We start from the raw sequence: 22,852 nt of genomic DNA on the forward strand, positions 1-22,852 counted from the left end.
GACTTTTCATTTTTAATTATTTTCAAATGTCTGTGTTGATCTGGGTCAGTTGGAAATAAGAATATGCCTTCCGAACACGTGCCTGGCCTGTGTATTATAGTCATGTACCACATCACCAGCTTATACCTTTTATTGATTTTTAAGCACACACCTGCTTATCATGTTGATCAAATCAAGGCACGGCCACAAAATAATATTGATCACCGCTAGATGCCAACATTGATCTGTTTGATTCATCAGGTTCTGTGACACCCAGGGTTACTATCATGGAACTAGAGTCATTCTGAATCTGGCACAGAATGGAGTTAAAATGAAGTAGGTATGGTGGTCAACAGAATCTTTCACCAGTAGGCAGCCTGGAAACCTAGCAAAGGCACAGGTTCCATCCACTTAATTTGGCGACAGAGAATGCAATGTGTTTATCTCGCTTAAAAACACCTCAGTGATCGTCTTGGCAAAATCATGTATTGTCTTTCTGTTGAATGGTTAGCACGCAACAAAAGCTTTTCACTGTACCTCGGTACACGTGACAATAGATTAAACTCAACTCAAACTCAACTCATAATCAAGGAAGAGGGCCACTCCCTCTTCTCCCCTCTCCCATCGTGTGAAAACGCCCAGCTCCAGGTTCAGGAACAGCTTCTTCCCTGCTGTTATGAGGTAACTGAACTATTCTACCACAAATAGAGAGCAGTCCTGAACTACTATCTACCTATTTGGAGACACTCGGACTATCTCTGATCGGACTTTATCTGTTTTATCTTGCATGAAATGATATTCACGTTATTTCCTTTATCATGTATCTGTACACTGTGGATGGCTCAATTGTAATCATGTACTGTCTTTCTGCTGGCATGTTAGTGCATGACAAAAGCTTTTCACTGTACTTTGGTACATGCGACAATAACCTAAGCTCAAGCTCATATTCAGGGTCAAAGCATGGCGGAATTAACTGGGGCTTCCAAAATGCACTTTAAAACAAACTTTGAAGTTCTCACCTTGCAAGATAAGTGATGGTTTTGGCATTATGTTCAGCATGGACATTGTGGGCCATAGGGTCTGTTCTTGTGTAGGAAGGAACTGCAGATGCTGCTTTAAATGGACTATAGACACAAATGCTGGAGTAACTCAGCGGGACAGGCAGCATCTCAGGAGAGAAGGAATAGGTGACATTTTAGGTCGAGAACCTGAGAGTTAGGGGAGGGGGAGGGGGACATACACAGATAAGGTAGTGTAAGATGTGAGAATGAGACATCAAAGGGGGTGGAGATCAAGGGAAATGTAGAATAGATGATTGTTAGCAAGGAGAAGGTAACAATAAAGCAAACAGAGATAAAATGTAATCATGGACAGTCAGACTGGTCTGAGAACTGTGGAAGGGAGAAGGATGGAGAGAGAGAGAGAGGGAAAGCAAAGGCAACTTGAAATGAGAGAAGTCAATGTTCATACCACTGGGGTGTAAGCTGCCCAAACGAAATATGAGGTGTTGTTCCTCCAATTTGCTCTGGGCCTCACTCTGACAATGGAGGAGGCCCAGGACAGAAAGGTCAGTGTGGGAATTGGAAGGGGAGTTAAAGTGTTTAGCAACAAGGAGATCAGGTAGCTGTAGGCGGACTGAGCGGAGGTGTTCAGCGAAACGATTGCGGTGCCTGCATTTGGTCTCACCGGTATATAGGAGTCCACAGCTGGAACAGCGCATACAGTAGATGAGTTTGGAGGAGGTGCAAGTGAACCTCTGCCTCACCTGAAAAGACTAACGGGGTATTTGGATGGTGACGGTGATGGTGACTGGTCTGTTCTTGTGTTGTATGTGCTCTGTAGCATAGCTAGACATGGTGGTTAAGAAATCACACAGGATTCTGACCTTCATTTGTCCAGATATGGAGTATGGGAGCATGGAACATGGAAAGCTTAGTCTGTTTGCTTTGCTGTGGAGGTAGCTGAAGAGTGACTTGACTGAGATTTGCAAAATTATGCTGACATCGGTAGGATAGATAGTGAGAAACGTTTCCTTACATTGAAGATATGAAAAAACAGGGGACTTGGTTTAAGGTGATGCGTGTGAGTACTGAAGGGGATCTGAGGGGAATCAAGATTACCGAGATGGTGTTTTCAATCTAGAAACCATTTACTGAGAAGGTGGTGGCTGCAGGTACTCTTACACCATTTTAAAAGCACCTAGACAAGTACATAAATTGCCAAGGGACAGAAGGCTGCAGACCAAGTGCTGGCAGTGGGATTAGTGTAGATGGTTACTTGATGGTCAACATGGCATGCTGGTCCAAGTGACCCTTTTCCTGTCCGGTCTGAATACATAACTCTTTATCTCTATGAAATATGTACGTGCAATGGAGATCTTTACAAATAAATTGAACCTAATTAAATAAATCTTTCAGTGCTGTGATATATGATTTTGAAATTCTTTGATTTTTTTGCTTTCTTTCCTTTGATGTATTCCTTCATTTTCTCATTTTCAGCATTTTTTCCTTTCCTATTTTAACATTCTCCTGCTGAATGAAGGAGAGAGCCTTGAACAATAGTCTCTAGGTAAACTAACTGTAAAGTGCACTGTAGCGGTTTGCCTTAACTAACACTATAGAGTCATAATTTCATAAAGCATGGAAAAGGCCCTTTGGCCCAACTTATCCATCCCAAATAAAATGGCGTATCTAGGCTTGGCCTCCCGGCCCAGATTTCCCTTGTATCCCTCTAACCCTTTCCCTTCCATCTACCTGTCCAAATGTATTTTAAGTGCTGTTATATTACTTGCCTCGTCTACCTCATCTGACACCACATTCCATATACCCACTGTCAGGACATTACATCCACCATTACCTGTGTGGAAAGGTGCCTCTTAGGTTCCTTTATAATCTTGCAACTTACACCTTAAACCTGTCCTCTGGTTCTTGATTGCTCTCCCATGGGAAGAAGACTGCAATCTCCCTATCTGTTCCCCTCATGAAGGAGACTGCAATCTCCCTATCTGTTCCTCTCATGATTTTATGCTCTATAGATCAGCTGTAGCCTCCTTTGTTCCAAGGAATACAGTCCTACTTGATAATGGAATGAGTTGGTCAGATGTCCCTCTATGTTGCCACAACCTAATATATTTCCTGCAAGAGTATTTGAATAGTTTCCTTAATTTTTTTTCTTTGCCTTTGGTTCTCTTTCTCACGGTGGTGTGGCGGTGACCTCCATTAATCACCGCCAGTCTTCTGCAAGTTTCACAGTTGCTGTCAGTCTGAGTATCACTTTCATCTTATTTTAATCAACTGTGGGGAGTGAGGTTTGTCAGTGTGTGTAGTTGGTCAAAAGCATTCTCCTGCATAGGTCAGGAAGGAAGCTTAAACCACCAACAAATGCGATGTGGTGACACCCCTGAAAGTTAGGTTTCCGCACACAACGTTTGCAGCTTCTTGCTGAACTTAAAAATACTTTACACACAGTGGCTGGTTATAGGAAATGGAAAATGTTACAATGGCGTAAGAGGGCAATCTTCAGAATTCTAGGTTAAGTCCCTTCCATAGCCTCCACCTCCACACCACACGGCACTGTGGGCACAGCGGAATAGTTGCTTCCTTACAGTAACCGGGTTCGATCCTGACTACGGTTACTGTCTGTACTGAGTTTATGCGTTCTCCCTGTGACCAGCTGGGTTTTCTCCTGGTGCTCTGGTTTCCTTACACAATCCAAATGTGTACAGGTTTGTGGGATAAATGGGATTGGTAAAAATTGGAAGTTGTCCCTGATGTGCAGGAAAGCACTAGTGTGTAAGGACCACTGATCGGCATAGACTTAGTGGTCCAAAGGAACTGTTTCTTTGTGGTATCTCTAAACTAAACTAAAAACTAAACTAAGCCACACTCTCAACATCATCCCATTCCCAATTCCTGTAAGGAAAGATTCCCAGAAATGTGTGGAATACTGCAGCAGAGAAAGAGGTCCTCCTGCCCATCGTCCAACCTGACCTTCAACCACCCATTTATACTAATCCAATACTAACTTAACATCTTTTCTCTTCATATTTCGCAAAGTTATACCACTCACCTACATACTAGGGACAGTTTATAGTAATCAAACCATATGACTTTTACATGTGGGAAAAATCCGGAGCACCCAGATAAAATCCACGAGCCACAATAGAAATGTGCAAACTCCACGGAGACAGGTCAGGATTGAATCCATGTCACTGTGAGGCAGCATCTCTACCAACTACACCACTGTTCCACCCTGTTTGCTGTGGGCTGTTTGGGAAAATATTTATTTTTTCTAAATAATAACATTTAATGAGGGAGGTCCTAAAAATTCTTAAAACCAGAAGAAGTAGGAACTCTGACGCATTCAAAAAGATCTGCTGGACCATTCAAAAGGATCATGGCTGATTGATTTCCGCAAATCCATTCCCCTCTCTTTTCGCATAGCCTGTGGTTCCCTCACCAAGTCTATATAACTCAATCTTACATGTATTCAGGTGTAGGGACATACGGATTGGCGGGGGGGTCTCGAACCCTCGGTTGGGCTAACGGGTCAAGTGGTGCGGGAGCGCGACGTATAGGAGTGTCTGGCGCCAAACTAGACAGATTAGATTAGAATATATTAGCTAGTTAAGTAGTGTGTGTCCCGCTTCCGTGCCTGGAGGTCGGGACTGGATCCAGAGAACCCACCCGTGCCCGGAGGGAACCCAACACCGATGTGACGGGCGGCGGCAAGGCGGGGGCGGAAGGGAGAATGTCACCCGGCACCCGCAGGGGCGAACCGTAGACGAGCTCGGCCGAGGATGTGCCTAGCTCAGCCTTTGGGGCCGTACGAATGCCGAGGAGGACCCAAGGCAACTGGTCTGCCCAATCGTGGCCGGTCAGTCAGGCACAGAGGGACGCCTTCAGCTGCCGATGGAAACGCTCAACCATCCCGTTGGATTAGGGATGGTAGGCGGTGGTCTGCTGTAAGCGAGACCCATACAGCTGTGCCAGTGCGGCCCAGAGGGAGGAGGTGAACTGGGCTCCCCGATCTGTGGTGATGATAGCCGGGACGCCGAAACAGGCCACCCAATGCAACGCCAGGGCCCGTGCACAGGAGGCCGCCGAGGTGTCCGGCAACAGGAGCGCATCCGGCCAATGTGTAAACCGATCAACCACCGTCAGCAGATGAGTATAACCCCTGGAATAGGGCAATGGACCCCTCCAAATCCGCGTGGATGTGGAAAAAACGGACGGGGGGAACCTCGAATCTCTGGTATGGGGGCTGGACATGGCGATGAACTTTGGAGGTCCGGCACGGAATGCAGGCACGTGCCCAGGCCGCCACCTGCTTCCGCAGGCCGTGCCAGACAAACCGGGCGGCCACCATGGCTGAAGTCGCTCTGATGGACGGATGTGCCAGGCCATGAATGGCCTCAAAAACCTTACGCCGCAGGGCGGCAGGCACCTCCGGGCGAGGGCGTGGAAAGGAAACGTCACACCACAACTTGGTACCTGTGGGGCCACACGCCACCTGTTCCAAACGAAGTCCCGAGTTTGTGGAGGCGTACACCGCGGCAGTTCCTTCCAGGCGCTGAGCCTCCGCTAGCTCCTGGAAATCCACCTGTCTGCCTACCACGGCTACAGAGGGAATGGCCGGCCGGGACAGGGCATCAGCAACAGCATTAAGCCTACCCGCAATATGACGGACATCGGTGGTAAACTCCGAAATCAGGGTGAGGTGCCGCTGCTGGCGAGCCAACCACGGATCAGAAACCTTAGCAAAAGCGAATGTCAGAGGTTTGTGATCCGTGTAGGCCACAAAAGAGCGGCCTTCCAAAAAATAACGGAAGTGGCGGACTGCTAAATAGAGGGCCAGGAGCTCCCTATCAAACGCACTATATTTGAGCTCGGCTCGCGAGAGCTGCTGGCTGAAAAACGCCAGTGGCTACCAGCGACCTTCGACCTGCTGCTCCAAAACCCCACCCACCGCCATGTCTGAGGCGTCCACCATCAGAGCCGTGGGGATGGAGTAGCGCGGGTGCACCAGCATGGTGGAATTGGCGAGGGCCTGTTTGATCGCGACAAAAGCCGTCTCTGCAACTGCGGACCATACTAACTCAGCGGGGTTACCTACGAGGCATTGAAAAAGGGGGCGCATGACCCGAGCTGCTGCAGGCGCGAACCGGTGATAAAAGTTCACCATGCCCACGAATTCCTGCAAACTCTTGATGGTAGTAGGGCGTGGAAAAGAGCGGACTGCGTCCACCTTAGCTGGCAAAGGAGTGGCACCGGCTGGTGTAACCCGGTGACCCAAAAAATCTATCACCGACAGGCCGAATTGGCATTTGGACGGATGGAGAATCAGGCCGTGGTCTTGCAGCCTCTGGAATACAGTGTGGAGGTGGACTAAGTGCTCCTGGACCGAACGGCTGCCCAATCAAAATGACATCGAGGTAAATAAACACGAACGGCAAACATTGACCCACACGGTCCATCAGACGCTGGAATGCCTGAGCTGCGTTTTTAAGGCTGAAAGGCATGTGCAACCACTCAAACAACCTGAACGGAGTAATGGTAGCCGTCTTTGGAACGTCCAGTGGGTGGACCGGGATCTGATGATATCCCCGCACTAAATCGATCTTAGAAAAAATTGTAGCCCCCTCCAGGCTGGCTGAAAAGTCCTGTATGTGCGGAATCGGGTAGCGGTCCGGCCGTGTTGCCGCGTTAAGTCGTCGGAAATCCCCACATGGTCTCCACCCCCCAGATGCTTTGGAAACCATATGCAAGGGGAAGGCCCACGGACTACTCGAAGGCCGCACAATTCCCAGCCTCTCCAAGTTTAGGAACTCCTCTCGAGCCATGGCCAGCTTGTCGGGTGGGAGGCGCTGTGCCCGGGCAAAAACCGGCGGCCCCTCGGTCGGAATGAAATGCACGACCCCATGCTTCTCGGAAGGTGCATCGAACCGCTGAACGAGGAGCTGCGGGAAGTACGCTAGGACCGCATCGAACTGACCGGGGGCCGTTGTAATGGTCTGGATTGCTGAACTGGGTGGGGTGGCGCTTGGAGGGGCCACAGGCCCCGTACCTCGGGGCTGTACGCTAGCCGAGGGCTGCAGGCCCCTCCCGCGGACGTCTACGACCAACGAAAACGCCCATAGGAAATCCGCACCCAAAATGGCCTGGCCCACATCCGCAACGATGAAATCCCAACGGTAGGTCCTGGACTCGAAGGACAGGGACATAGCCCTTTTACCGCAATGAGGGGCGGCCCCTCCCCCCCCCCCCCCCCCCCGCTTGAACTTCGCAGTCATAGGGGGGCACAATACTCACAACCGCTCCCGTATCCACCAGAAAAACGACCCCGGTACCTTGGTCCGTCGAATAGAGGCGGCAATTACGGCCAATCGAGACTGCCTCTACATTCGATCGGCCCAGGCATTTCCCAGATACGAACACGGGGCTCTGCAGCTTCGAGCCTCACTGCCCCACCGCCGATGGAAGAAACACCAGCCGCGCCTATTCGGCCCTGTTGCTCGAGCCCGCGACCAATAAACATGTTCCGCAGCCCCTTCTTGGCGGGCTGACTGCGAAATAGCGGCCGATGCGTCGCTCTCTCGGCCGCTCCACCGACTGCCGCTGGGCCTCGAGACCCGATTAACTGAGTCGTCTCGGGTGTGTCGCTCCCTGACGAGCGCGTCGGCTTTCTCGGCGAACGCTACCGGATCTTCAAACGAGATGTCGGCCAACACTAGCCGGACGTCCCGGGGTAGTTTCTCCCGAAAAGCCGCTTCGAAAACCATGCACGGCTGATGGTCGCCCACCAAGGTCAGCATCTCGGTCATCAACTCCGACGGTAGCCGCTGCCCCAGCTCTGGTAAATGGAGGAGCTTCAGAGCCCGCTGGTTCTGGCTCCAGCCAAAAGTCCTCAGTAGGAGCCTCTTGAGCCCCACGTACTGCTCCGTTTGGGGTGGACTGGTCAGGTATTGACTGACCCGCGCAGCCACCTCCGACTGCAGACAGCTCACCAGGTGGTGGAACTTCTCCTGGTCTTTCTCCACCCTCTTAAGATGGAACTGGGATTCCGCCTGCACAAACCACAGGTGCGGCTGATGGGCCCAGAACGGCGGTAGGTGAACCTCGCCCGCGCTCGCTCCCACCTGTGACATTCTGCGTGTTCGCTTCAGATCTTACGTTCGAGGTCACCAATGTAGCGAGTCCAAATCGAGCGATGTTATCAAAAGACTTTATTCTTGGTAAAAAATCTTGGTCTTTTGATAACATCGCTCGATTTGGACTCGCTACACAGGGAACTTTTCTGACACAGCTTCCTGTCCAAACATTTCCAGAGATTGATAACCCCCTGAGAGAATAAACTTTTCCTCCTTATTCTGAGACCATCCCTCTGGTGCTGGACTCTCCCGTGAGTGTCGTGTTGGCATTTATTCTTTCTTGTCCTCAATCTTACATGTTTCCCGACTTAAGGACATCCAAATCCTTTTGTTCTGGTGCTTTCTGGTGTTTCTCCATTTTACATAATGCCCTGTTATTTTGTTCTTCCTACAAAAATGAACTGCTTGAATTTCCCCACGTATATATCGAGGAGGGCTATCAAACTAGACAGGGGGATATAGATCAGCTGCAGAAATGGGCGGAGAAATTGCAGATGGAGTTTAATCTAAGCAAGTGTAAGGTGTTGCACTTTGGGAGATTCAATGTAAGGAGAGAATATATAATTAATGGCAAGACCCTTATCTTCTTTAATGTACCGAGGGATCTTGGGCTCCAAGCCCATAACTCCTTAAAAGTGACAACACAAGAAGATAGAATGGTAAAGGTATTGTATGCTTGCTTTCATTGGCCGAGGCATTGAGTGTAAAAGCTGGGAAGTCATGATGCAGCATCTTAGGACTTTGGTTAGGCTCCATGTGCAGTATTGCATGCAGTTATGGTCACACAAGTACTGGAAGGATGTGAAGGCTTTATAAAGGTGCAAAGAAGATTTACCACAATGATACCTGGATTAGAGCATAGTAGTTGGAGTCTTGGATCTTCGCCCTTGTGAGATTGTTGTGCTTTGGTAAGTAGTTGAAACCTATTCCTGAGAGCCATCACCTCCCCTATTCGTTCTGTTCTCCTCCAATAAGACTGTTTTTTTCCTGGTTTAGGTTCCAACCCAATTTGGCCAACTTCAGGTAGAAACAAAAACAGCAGATGCTGGTATATACCAAAGAGAGATACAAAGTGCTGGAGTAACTCAGTGGGTCAGGTAGCCGCCGGAAAAAAAGGATAGGTGACGTTTCGGGGTGGGTCCCTCTGAAGAGGTGTCCCAACTTAAAATGTCACTATCCTTTTTCTCCAGAGATATGCCTGACCTAATGAGTTACTACAGCACATTGTGTCTATCTTTGGCTAACTTCGTTCCTTACATAACAGGGACAGCAAAATCTATTGGCAACCAGGGAAGAATGAAAGCTCGGTAGAGATACAGCCAAAGGTAGACACAAAGAGTTGGAGTTCCACAGTGGTTCAGGCAGCATCTCAGGAGACCATGGATAGGCTACGTACGTAGGTACAGCTGCTGAAGGATCAGAAAGAGTTACATACAAAATAAATCTGAAAATAAAAGAGAAACTATTGGAAATACTCAGGACATCAATCATGATCATCGAGAAAAATGTGGTTAGAAGAATTGTTTTCAAAACCAGTGTCCTTTAATTTCCTGTTCATTTCAAAGTACCAGTACAAGTAATTTTAATTTATAACTCATATAAATAATACATATGTATGTATATTATGGATATTATAATAAACATATAAGTATGAAATAAAAAAGTTCAACATGGAAACATTAATGGTGTGTCTTTGGAAGTGGTTTTAGGTGTAATATAGACTCTCGGAAGTAGGACAGACAGCATCTTTGGAGAGAAGGAATAAGTAACATTTCAGGTCGAGACCCTTCTTCAGACTAGTCAGCGGAAAGGGAAACGATAGATGATGTAGAGAGATATAGAACGACAGTAATGTAGAGAGATATAGAACAAATGAATGAAAGATATGCAAAAAAGTAACGATAATAAACAAACAGGCCATTGTTAGCTGTTTGCTAGGTGAGAACGAGAACCTGGTGCGACTTGGATGGGGAGGGATGGACTGAAAGGGAAGGCAGGGGTTACTTGAAGTTAGATAAATCATATTCATACCACTGGGTTGAAAGCTGCCCAAGCAAAATATGAAATGCTGTTCTTCCAATTTGCGATTAGCCTCATTATGCCAAGTCCAAAACATCACCCACTCCTTCACTCCAGAGACGCTACCTGTCCGCTGCGTTACTTCAGCATTTTGTGTCTATCGTCGGTTTTAACCAGCATCTGCAGTTCCTTCCTACATATTTCCTCTGAAGAATAGTTTTGACTCAAAATGTCACCAATCCATGTTCTCCACACATGCTGCTTGACCTGCTGAGATAGTCCAGCACTGTGTTTGGCAGTTTATACCAGAACATGCCAGCACAGACAAAGGAGCAGGAGCAGACCACTCTGCCATACTGTATGTGTGTCCTCTGCCATACTATACGACCATGAATCATCTCCTCTTCTGTGCCAGTTCCATGAAGCCCTCAGTTCCATGATCTTCTAAATAATCATTGTGTTCCTTTTTAAGGTTACAGGTGCTACTGGTGGGATAGAGTTGGAAGAAAGAGAGTAAAAGGGAGTGTATTTTTGCTTAAGGAGAATATCACTATAGTAGTTTGAGACGAAATTAATGATTTACAGGAATGAGTTTAGTTTAGTTTAGAGTTACAGCGCAAAAACAGCCACTTCGGCCCACTGAGACTGCACCGACCAGCGACCCCCACACATTAACAGTATCCTACTCACACTGCGGACAATTTCACACACACACCAAGCCAATTAACATACATACTGTATCTGTACGTCCTTGGTGTGGGATGAAACCGAAGATCTCAGTGAAAACCCACGCAGTCACAGGGATAACGTAATTAGTCTCATGAATTCCCTTTGTATTGTCCCCATTAACAATATATAATTTATAATGGTCATGGGATAGCATCGTGGCGCAGTGGTAGAGTTGCTGCATCACAGCACTAAGGGCTCGGGTTCGATCCTGACGATGGGTGCAGTCCGTACGGAGTTCGTATGTTCCCCCTGTGACCACGTAGGGTTTCTCCAGGGGCGCCGGTTTCCTCCCACATTCCAAAGACGTGCAGGTTTGTAGGTTTATTGATTTCTTTAAATTGGAATTGTCCCTAGTGTGTAGGATAGTGCTAGTGTACGGGGTGATTGCTGGTTGATGTGGAATCGGTGGGCTAAAGGACCCTTTTCGCACCTGTATCTCTAAAGACTAAAGTAAAGTCTAAATAAAAGGACAAAAACTGTGTACAGTACTCATCCACTTTGCGTACAATTTGAACAAAATGTTCGTACATCTACAATCAAACCCTCTTATAATAAAGGCCTATATACCATTTACCTTTTGTTCACCCCTGTCTGCTATCTTTTTGTAGGTTCAGATATAAGAACACCTGAACACCATCAATCATCTGCAATCTTTCTCCATTTAGATTCATCTTATGGAAGTGCACGACCTCACACTTTTCCATACCAAATGTTATTTGCCAAATTCCTCACTCATTCAATCTATCTAGATCCTGTTACAGACTCCTAATATCCTAATATCCCCATCATAATCTTTCCAGTTACAGGTCTTCAATTGCATATCCAAGTACCTTGTAAAATGGATGATGGTTTTTGCATCTTCTACCCTTGTAGGCATCGAGTCGCTGACTCTTCCCATACTCCTCAACTCCTCTGTATTTATTCTACCGTTACTTTAAAACCACGCCTTTGGTCATTTATGTCTCTGCTGTGGGAAAGTAGGTAATTCCTATCAATTGCATCATGATACCTCAAACATTTAAGTACTGCTGTTAAATTTCTAGTGAAATATGTACCTAACCTTATTAATACTTAATATTCTGCACTAAGGGGGGGGGGGGGGGGGAACAGATGATGTTTTGGGCAGAGACCTTTCAGACTGAGAGTCATGGGAGATGGAAGCTGGAGGTACTGAAAAGGTACAAAGCACATGTCTTTGTTTTCCCCTTGCAGTAGAGAGGGATGAATAGAGCCTGAACGCCCCCAAAAATCCCCGTCTAATCATCAGATAGTACCATGATTCCCAACACTGAAAACATTCTGCATTTATAGAAAACGAAACATTCATAATATGGAATTTTACTAATTGGCTTTGTGAATCCCTATATCTAAGAACATCCCACCTGAGATACTGAGAACCAGCCGGCCTCTATGTTGGTCAGAAGCAAGTCGTTCTTTGAATGGAGCAGAAAGTGAAAGGTTTCAGCTATACTCAGCTCGCTACGAAATTAAAGATTCCCTCCAACTATTGCGGTGAGAAGCAAAAGCGATTTGATTTTATAACGTCAAAGGAATATCCTGATGTACACCTTAAAATGGGCCCATCGCCTCGAGCAGATCATTTCAATCCAAGAGCAACGCAGGTCATCTCGACAGATATTGCATTCCGACCTGATTCCTGGTCTCGCCACTGCTCAGAACTGCCGTCTGTTCCTGGGTTGCTTGAACATGTCCTTCGCGAACGCATGGAGACTCTGCGTTTTACCAGTGTTTTTGTTGGCGGGGGTCCTGGCGCAGGACTGCCGGGGTACGCATGTGCAGGAGGAAATTAATCAGCAAGCTCAGATTGTGCTGAATGAAATGGTAAGTACAAATAGAGAAGCGCATTGTAGCACTAAAGTGAATGAAGTGTGAATATCAGTGTGATGTTGTCAGAAACAGGCCCTGGTTGAGCTGTCAGTGGGCCAGGCGGCCGCTGTAGCGCGACAAGCAGCGTTAATGTTTCAGCTCGACGACCTCTCCACAGCTGAGAACGTTTGCAAAGAAGCGAGCCTCCGGCTGCAGAGAAAGGGGAAATGATCAGAGAGTGGGGGGCGGACACTAAATGCCGGAGTAACTAAGCGGGACAGGCAGCATCTCTGGAGAGAAGGAATTGGTGACGTTTCGGGTCAAGACCATTCTTCAGACTGAGTTAGGGGAGAAGGAAACTGGAGATATGGAAGGGCAGATGCTGACCAAGGAAGTTTAGAATGGTTGATTGTTGACTGAGGGATTGGTGTCAACGAGGCATGCAATCAGTACAATTAGTCAGGAGGACAGTGAAACTAGTCAGAATACCAGGGCGGGACAGGATTGTCACAGGGAGCATGGGCCAGTGTAAGGGGAGCAGAGTAATGTGGAGGAGGTGTAGACAGAAGGAAAACAATTAAAGTCTGGCGCACAGGAACAGTCAAAGTAAATGGATCTGGTCGTTCTGGGGAGGCGGTTGAATTCGACGTCGTCCGGTTGGCGCCAATGTAGCGAGTGGGCGGGTGAGCCTCGCTGAAGAAGTGGGAAGATGGAGTAGACCCCAGTCAGCTCCGCATCGCACTTGCCGACTGAACTGAAAGTTCAGCAGAGCGGTCACTCAAACTGCGTCTGGTTTCTCCACTATAGCGGAGAACACGCGGTGTGCGGGATGCGCGGTGCAATAAACCGCATGCAGAACTGTACCGCTTCACGTCGGATGAGAGAAGGGGAGGGGGCAATAGGGCGGGTGCGTTCAAATAGTCAGGTGTAACCCAAAGGGTTGCCCGATAGCAAACCATGTTGTTAGAGATAAAGTTGCCGTGAGTGTGAACTGTGTGCCGGAACCGGACTTGACCGCTTCCCTTGTTGCAGGGAGTCCCCCTGACCCGGCGGTGCGCAGCTGAAAGGATATCATTGGAAGTCAGGACATTAAACTTGTCTAAACTCATGGAGAGAGGACGGGTGAGTGTGCATTTATCAGCGTCGTTTAATGTATCCGCGAATGTTCCCGGGGACAATGAATATAAGGGGCGCATGTAAATTTAATCAGGGACGCGTTGTTTGGAAGATAATCACATTATTTTGCCCAATTTAATAAATACCCACAACTCCTGGGGTTTCAACGAACGCAGCAGTTCTGGGAAGAACGCTTTCATGTCCGTTGGTTGAAGGAGTTAGTCTGCTAACGTAAAACATGGCACAGAATGCTAGAGTAACTCAGCGGGTAAGGGAGTATCTCTGGAGAGAAGGAATAGGTGATGTTTCGGGTCGAGACCCTTCTTCCGACGGGTCAGTGACTATCTGAAGAGTGGTATCGACCCGAAACGTCACCTATTCCTATTCTCCATAGATGCTTCCCGACCCACTGAGTTACTCCAGCATTGTGTGTCTATCTTCGGTGTAAACCAGCATCTGCAGTTCTTTCCTAACGTGAGTTGTGTAGGAAAGAACTGCAGATGCTGGTTTAAATCGAAGGTGGATCTGAAAATGCTGGAGTAACTCAGCGGGATAGGCAGCATCTCTGGAGAGAAGGAATGGGTGACGCTTCAGTACGAGACCCTTCTTCAGACTGATCTCACGCCGTAAAGGTGCCAACAAAAATGGTTATACAAGGTTTTCAAGACAATTTTTGTAAACATGCATAAACTATTGATTATTCTCCGACTTCAAGTAACCATTGCTTTCCCTCTGTCCCCATCCCGCTCCCTTCCTAGTTCTCCGACCACTCTGACTGCCCCCAGATTAGATTTTGCCATTGTATGCTTCGTTGTCACCTTCTCCTAGCTAACAATGACCTATTCTACATTTCTGAGCTGCATCCCCTTTGATGTTTCGTTTTCAGACCTTACCATTCCTTATCTTTGTACCTCCCTCTCCCCTGACTCTCAGTCTGAAGAAGGGTATCGACCCGAATCGTCATCCGTTCCTTCTACCCGGAGATAAAACATAGACATAGAAAATAGTTGCAGGAGGAGGCCATTCGGATCTTCGAGCCAATACCGCCATTCATTGTGATCGTGGCTGATCATCCACAATCATTAACCTGTGCCTGCCTTCTCCCCATATCCCTTGAAACCACTAGCCCCTATCTAACTCTCTCTTAAATCCATCCAGTGATTTGGCTTCCACTGCCCTATGTGGCAGAGAATTCCACAAATTCACAACTCTCTGGGTGAAAAAGTTTATTCTCAGTTTTAAATGGCCTCCCCTTTATTCTAAGACTGGTTCTGGACTCGCCCAACATTGGGAACATTTTTCCTGCATCTTGCTTGTCCAGACCTTTTTATAATTTTATATGTTTCTATAAGATCCCCTCTCATCCTTCTAAACTCCAGTGAATACAAGCCTAGTCCTTTCGATCTTTCCTCATATGTCAGTCCCGCCATCCCAGGGATCATTCTCGTGAACCTACGCTGCACTGCCTCAATTACAAGGATGTCCTTCCTCAAATTAGGAGACCAAAACTGTACACAATACTCCAGATGTGGCCATATACAACTGCAGAATAACCTCTTTACTCCTATACTGAAATCCTCTTGTTATGAAGGCCAACATTCCATTAGCTTTCTGGCTGTCCCGCTGAGTTACTCCAACTACATCTGCAGTTCCTACTGACACATCTGTATGCAGTTGCTTCCACATTGTATTACACTATGGCTCTATGGCTCTATGACTTCTATTGATCACTATTGGATTTGGAAATGAGTGTAATATTGTCCCCTCCCGGCCGTTGTCACGGGTCCATGGGCGCGCTCATGTATCTCTGTGTTGTGTGCAGGCCCCGGACGCGGTCCGTGTTGTCTACCAAGTGTTGCGTCAGTTCAGCAAGATCTACAGCATGAACATGGCCTCGGTCACATGGCCCCGGGACAAGGTGGAGAATCTCAGGCTTCTCCTGGATGCGCAGGTCAGAGAGCTGGAAAACTGTGTGAGGAACCGAGGCTCCGGGACCCGGCCACGGAGAAGCGCCGCGATTCACAACTACTTCAGGAAACTCAGCAAGTTTCTTAAACGGAAGGTGAGACGGTTGAAACTTATCATCTAACGAAACGCGGGAAATTATTTCACTCAATCTAAATCTATTTATTCTCTGATGCGTGTTTCTGAACGTTTCTCTTTTGCAGAGATTCGGCGCCTGCGCCTGGGAGGTTACCCGCGCCGAGACCAGGGCGTCTTTCCAACAGTTGCCTGGCGTAATGGCAAGAATCAGCGAGGCGAACTGAAGATGTGGCCAATATACATTTAACCAGATTTATGTTATTTATTTACATAGTTGAAAAGATAACCTATTTTTACACTATTAACATGCTGTCAGTATTTATTTTACAATACTGTCAGTATTTATTTTATTTTGAAGAATTTTCCTGGAAGTTACCAATATACATTTAACCAGATTAATGTTATTTATCCACAGTTGAAAATGACACCTATTTTATAACATTAACATGCAAAAGTATACTGTCAGTATTTATTTTATTTTGAGGATGTTTACTGGAAGTCTGTTGCTTACTATGTAGAGAATATACACATTAATATAAGTTAGAGACTATTTATTTAAAACTGCTGTTTTTAATTGAAACGAGGTAATAAAGATTTTGTATTGGAGCACTTTTGAAATTCTTATTTTTAGAAAAGTCTTTGTGCCTCTTGCCCGTCGGTGAATGTTGAAATGAGTAGACTCTTGGTCGTTGAAGTTTCGTCCAAAGTAACGCGACCCTCGGGCATTCAATCGGAAAAATCCCCCACCTACTCCCTAAAGAACTCCACTGAACACTCTTTGCGGTCCAGTCCTTTCTTATTTTATACTTTACTTTAGATTTTGGAGATAGGCCCTTCCGCGCAATGAGTTCACGCTGACCAGCCTGCACTACCCAACAACACACCAGCGCGACTTTCTCTCTTGTCATGTCGTTTCTGATGATACTGCCGTGAGCGGATGTTCTTATGAATTAAGTATACAATATAAAGGCCTGTTTTAATTTTGATAAATTTTGTAAATATGAATAAATTTAGGCTTAAGAGATACAGCGCGGAAACAGAGGGAAGTGACCAACAAACAAGTCCTGGGGTTTGGTGCGATGAGCGTGGTAATGGGGGGACTCTTTGCCATGTTTAATTTAAATACCCCCTACTGTGTAGGGAGTGGATGCGAAAGTGGGATAACAGAACTAGTGTGAACCCGGCGATCGATGGTCAGTGTGGACTCGGTGGGCCGAAGTGCCTGTTTCCATATTGCACCTTTCCTTCAAATAAATCTATAAGTTCCGCGTCTTATGGGTGGGGGCATGCGATTGATTTTCTTCAGAGAATTGTGGCCCCAGTAAGCTTCTGTGAAAGACAAGGTGCGATGCGAAGAATAAATGCTGGTATAACCCAAGTTTAACACAAACCATCGTCCTCGGGAGTTGCAGCTGCGCCGGGCTTCAACACTCTGGAGTTTAGGAGCTGCCTTCTCGCACTCTTGCGGAGGCCGCACGGCTTGCAGCTGGGAAGAAGGCGACACTGTAGTCGGCTCCAACTGTACAAGGTCTGGGCGGATTGAGAGATATACGCTCCCAGCTCCACAAGTTGCTTTAATAAAAGTACTTCAATATTTTAAAAAGGGAAAGGCGGAAACCGGAAGATTTTCTTTTTACTGGAACCTGTTATGTCCGAGTATTTCAACATTGTTTATTAGTTATATCTGTCCAGAGATGATCTGGTACCTTGGAGACAACTGTGATTCGCCGCAGGACATTTAGTCTACAAGTATGTTGTTGGGAGGCCGTTATTTTAAAATTGTATGGCGCAGGAGGCAGCGCGGTCTTAGTTATCATCGCGCCCTTTCTTACTTTATGGAGGCTGAAGAAAACAATAAACCTGGGGTTTGGTCCGATGAGCGATGTGAATAGGGTAGATGTTTGCGCTGGTTGGCCTGGAATCGCGGGTCAATAAGGAGCAGTGATCCGCTGGCGGGAAATAGTTACGGAGAAGTCCGGAGAGTGCAGGAACTACGAGAGCGAGGTTCAAGCGAGACACAGAGAGGACGAGGGTTGGACTAGTGACCACAGTGAGATGAGGGAGTTAACCTGTTGATGGGAGGGTTGGAGTTGTGGAACAGCCGAGATATTTCAGTCTTTCAAATATACACACCATTTTATTCAGTGCAATTGGTGTTTCCATATTAATTCCTCTGCACCTACAGACATCTGGAACAAGATCCCTGCTAAGAAATGTAACACAATGCATCATCTCCAGACGTTTCAGAGCAGTATTACAACAAAGATATGTAAAGGAAATGGGCGACAGAATAGGTCAATACATTTTTATCGGGATATTTCTTGAGTGAATCAACGTGGAAAGACGGGGTCATTCAGGGGAAGGAAAAGTAAACACTGATAATCGTTGCATTTGTAAACAGGACCATTACAAGGTAAATCCGGCAATCATATTAAAATTTTACAACTCACTAACCGGGCATCTACTGGCGTGATATAGTCAAATCTGGCAATCTAAGTTCAAAAATGAACGTCAAAGCTTTGGAGAGAATGCAGATGCATTTTAGGGAGACGATATCAAGAATAAAAGACGTGCAGACATTTCAATAAAGTAGAGATTCACTCAAGTATTCAGAAGAAAAAAAGGTTAAGGGAAAATTTAACAGAAGTGTTCAAAACCCCGAAGAGTTCTTGGAGATAATATATTGGGAAATTGCTTTTTCTCGTAAATTAATCTACAAAAATTGTAAGTCGGAGCGGGAGTCGGTAACCTGGTCCAACCCGCGCTATGCATTGGGTCGTGCTGATCCTCTGCTTAATACCACGTTCCGGTCCCCTCCCCCTCCCCATGCCTATTTTCTCTAGAAAATTTCCTCCTTCTTCAATATGTTGAGGCACTTGTATGCTACCTCAGTCCTAAATGACTTTTACCATAGGTTTAAGGTGAGGGGGAAAAGATTTAAAGGAATCTGAGGGGTATTTTTTTGACATGTATGGAGCAAGCTGCCAGAGGAGGTAGTTGAGGCAGGTACTATCCCAACATTTAAGAAGTGGTTACACAGGTACATGGATGGGACAGGTTTGGAGGGATATGGACTAAATGTAGGCAGGTGGGACTAGTGTAGCTGGAACATGTTGGCCGGTGTGGGCAAGTTAGGCCGAAGGGCCTGTATCACTGTATCACTCCATGACTCTATGACTCTATCCTATGGTCCCTCATTCCCCAACCAGAAGAAACTTGCTTCATGCACCAAGCCTGTTTTGCTTGTCAGAATATTATTACTTACATGTACAACTATGGTTGTATGTTGCAACTTGCACGTACAACGGGAAATGCGTGATAATTAAATAAATGGGACCGTAAACCTTTAATACATATTTTATTTTTTTAATATTTGAAATAAATTCTATTTAATATACAAGTGAAATAAGAGTCATGTTTTTTTTTAAATATATAAAGACTGTTGATTAGAGCGTGCTACCTGAATGGATGTGGGATTTCATTCTTATGTCATTTTCACCCAAAAATATATTTGATCATTTAAGTTTCAAAAGTTAAGAATAGGCAGTGAAAGATTTCAAGTGAACATAGATGGGAACGAAATTAAAGATTTCCTCAAAACAATTCGATTGGAAGTATTTTTGTTCCTAACATCAGAGAAGTAATATTGTTTGCACCTTAAAAAACCCACAGATCTCATCGAGAAAGAACGAACGTTTCATGACACCGGGTTCCTGGCAGGAAGATGCCGCTGTTTTCTCACCTCCTCTTTTCAAATCACAAAAAAAAGGATATAAAATGCTGGAGAAACTCAGCAGGTCAGGCAGCATCTTTGGAGAACAAGGGCAGGAGACGGAGACCCTTCTTCAGACTCTAAAGTGTGCATTAAAGCACAGTGTGTTACTGGGAGTCCCATTCTTGCATCTGCACTGCCCCAGGCAGGCGTGGAGCAAGTTTGAGCCGGCTACCGTCTCACGTCCTTTCGCCAGACGCTGAGCCGCCACCTTAAGGAAAATAGATAGGTCCAGGTTGTCCAGGCTCCAGGTTGTCTTTGCCCGGAACAGCTCCAACACATTTCCCAGCTGATGTGGTGTGTTAAACGTCAGACCCGCCCTTGCCCATCTCTGAAGCTGGCCTTAATTATCGAGAAAAAGTGAGGCCCACTTTTCCATCCTTAAGTTTGAAGTTCTATTTGGATTGATTTAAAGGCACTCCATCAACAGATACTGCCAAGAGCGACACAGTAGCGTTGTAGGTAGAGCTGCAACCTCATAGCGCCAGACACCGGTTTCGATCCTCACCTCGGAGGCTCTCTGTGTGGAGTTTGCACGTTCTCAATGTGACCGCGAGGGGAACTGGTTTCCACCCAAATTCCAAAGACGCGCGTGTAGACGCGTAGGTTAATTGGCCTCTGTAAATTGCCCCTAATGTGCAGGGAGTGATGTGAAAGTGGGATAGCATGGAACTTGTGTGAAGGGTGGAAGTGGGATCGAGGGGCCGAAGTGCTTGTTTCCATGCTGCCTATCTAAACACCGAACTTCAACGATGATACTCCGAACCCTGGTATCTTTGCTCCAGCAGTCACAAAGCCGCTTCGAAAACCATGCACGGCTGATGGTCGACCACCAAGGTCAGCATCTCGGTCATCAACTCCGACGGTAGCCGCTGCCCCAGCTCTGGCAAATGGAGGAGCTTCAGAGCCCGCTGGTTCTGGCTCCAGCCAAAAGTCCTCAGTAGGAGCCCCTTGAGCCCCACGTACTGCTCCGTTTGGGGTGGACTGGTCAGGTACTGACCCACCTGCGCAGCCACCTCCGACTGCAAACAGCTCACCAGGTGGTGGAACTTCTCCTGGTCTTTCTCCACCCTCTTAAGATGGAACTGGGATTCCGCCTGCACAAACCACAGGTGCGGCTGATGGGCCCAGAACGGCGGTAGGTGAACCTCGCCCGCGCTCGCTCCCACCTGTGACATTCTGCGTGTTCGCTTCAGATCTTACGTTCGAGGTCACCAATGTAGCGAGTCCAAATCGAGCGATGTTATCAAAAGACTTTATTCTTGGTAACAATTCTTGGTCTTTTGATAACATCGCTCGATTTGGACTCGCTACACAGGGAACTTTCCTGAAACAGCTTCCTGTCCAAACATTTCCAGAGATTGATAACCCCCTGAGAGAATAAACTTTTCCTCCTTATTCTGAGACCATCCCTCTGGTGCTGGACTCTCCCGTGAGTGTCGTGTTGGCATTTATTCTTTCTTGTCCTCAATCTTACATGTTTCCCGATTTAAGGACATCCAAATCCTTTTGTTCTGCTGCTTTCTGGTGTTTCTCCATTTTACATAATGCCCTGTTATTTTGTTCTTCCTACCAAAATTAACTGCTTGAATTTCCCCACGTATATATCGAGGAGGGCTATCAAACTAGACAGGGGGATATAGATCAGCTGCAGAAATGGGCGGAGAAATTGCAGATGGAGTTTAATCTAAGCAAGTGTAAGGTGTTGCACTTTGGGAGATTCAATGTAAGGAGAGAATATATAATTAATGGCAAGACCCTTATCTTCTTTAATGTACCGAGGGATCTTGGGCTCCAAGCCCATAACTCCTTAAAAGTGACAACACAAGAAGATAGAATGGTAAAGGTATTGTATGCTTGCTTTCATTGGGCGAGGCATTGAGTGTAAAAGCTGGGAAGTCATGATGCAGCATCTTAGGACTTTGGTTAGGCTCCATGAGCAGTATTACGTGCAGTTCTGGTCACACAAGTACTGGAAGGATGTGAAGGCTTTATAAAGGTGCAAAGAAGATTTACCACAATGATACCTGGATTAGAGCATAGTAGTTGGAGTCTTGGATCTTCGCCCTTGTGAGATTGTTGTGTTTTGGTAAGTAGTTGAAACCTATTCCTGAGAGCCATCACCTCCCCTATTCGTTCTGTTCTCCTCCAATAAGACTGTTTTTTTTCCTGGTTTAGGTTCCAACCCAATTTGGCCAACTTCAGGTAGAAACAAAAACAGCAGATGCTGGTATATACCAAAGAGAGACACAAAGTGCTGGAGTAACTCAGTGGGTCAGGTAGCCACTCTGGAAAAAAAGGATAGGTGACGTTTCGGGGTGGGTCCCTCTGAAGAGGTGTCCCAACTTATAATGTCACTATCCTTTTTCTCCAGAGATATGCCTGACCTAATGAGTTACTACAGCACTTTGTGTCTATCTTTGGCTAACTTCATTCCTTACATAACAGGGACAGCAAAATCTATTGGCAACCAGGGAAGAATGAAAGCTCGGTAGAGATACAGCCAAAGGTAGACACAAAGAGTTGGAGTTCCACAGTGGGTCAGGCAGCATCTCAGGAGACCATGGATAGGCTACGTACGTAGGTACAGCTGCTGAAGGATCAGAAAGAGTTACATACAAAATAAATCTGAAAATAAAAGAGAAACTATTGGAAATACTCAGAACATCAATCATGATCATCGAGAAAAATGTGGTTAGAAGAATTGTTTTCAAAACCAGTGTCCTTTAATTTCCTGTTCATTTCAAAGTACCAGTACAAGTAATTTTAATTTATAACTCATATAAATAATACATATGTATGTATATTATGGATATTATAATAAACATATAAGTATGTAATAAAAAAGTTCAGCATGGAAACATTAATGGTGTGTCTTTGGAAGTGGTTTTAGGTGTAATATAGACTCTCGGAAGTAGGACAGACAGCATCTTTGGAGAGAAGGAATGAGTGACATTTCAGGTCGAGACCCTTCTTCAGACTAGTCAGCGGAAAGGGAAACGATAGATGATGTAGAGAGATATAGAACGACAGTGATGTAGAGAGATATAGAACAAATGAATGAAAGATATGCAAAAAAGTAATGATAATAAACAAACAGGCCATTGTTAGCTGTTTGCTAGGTGAGAACGAGAACCTGGTGCGACTTGGATGGGGGAGGGATGGACTGAAAGGGAAGGCAGGGGTTACTTGAAGTTAGATAAATCATATTCATACCA

The 22,852-nt window shown here is 46.2% G+C and overlaps 1 protein-coding gene across 1 annotated transcript; it reads left to right on the forward strand.

The window, feature by feature from the left end:
- The first annotated feature begins 12,436 nt into the window (after positions 1–12,436).
- On the forward strand, positions 12,437–16,086 carry LOC144607747 (interferon alpha-H-like). The gene is made up of 3 exons (XM_078424786.1): positions 12,437–12,718; positions 15,642–15,881; positions 15,988–16,086. Exons 1-3 carry the CDS (start codon positions 12,437–12,439, stop codon positions 16,084–16,086), a joined length of 621 nt encoding a protein of 206 aa, XP_078280912.1.
- The last annotated feature ends 6,766 nt before the right edge of the window (positions 16,087–22,852 follow it).

The sequence above is a fragment of the Rhinoraja longicauda genome, chromosome 29 (assembly GCF_053455715.1).
Source record: "Rhinoraja longicauda isolate Sanriku21f chromosome 29, sRhiLon1.1, whole genome shotgun sequence".
NCBI classification, from domain to species: Eukaryota; Metazoa; Chordata; class Chondrichthyes; order Rajiformes; family Arhynchobatidae; genus Rhinoraja; species Rhinoraja longicauda.

Coding starts and splice junctions, on each gene's coding strand:
- LOC144607747 (XM_078424786.1), top strand. CDS start 12,437: ATGTACACCTTAAAATGGGCCCATCGCCTCGAGCAGATCATTTCAATC. Junction 12,719..15,641: donor AGATTGTGCTGAATGAAATG/GTAAGTACAAAT, acceptor TGTTGTGTGCAG/GCCCCGGACGCGGTCCGTGT. Junction 15,882..15,987: donor GCAAGTTTCTTAAACGGAAG/GTGAGACGGTTG, acceptor TCTCTTTTGCAG/AGATTCGGCGCCTGCGCCTG.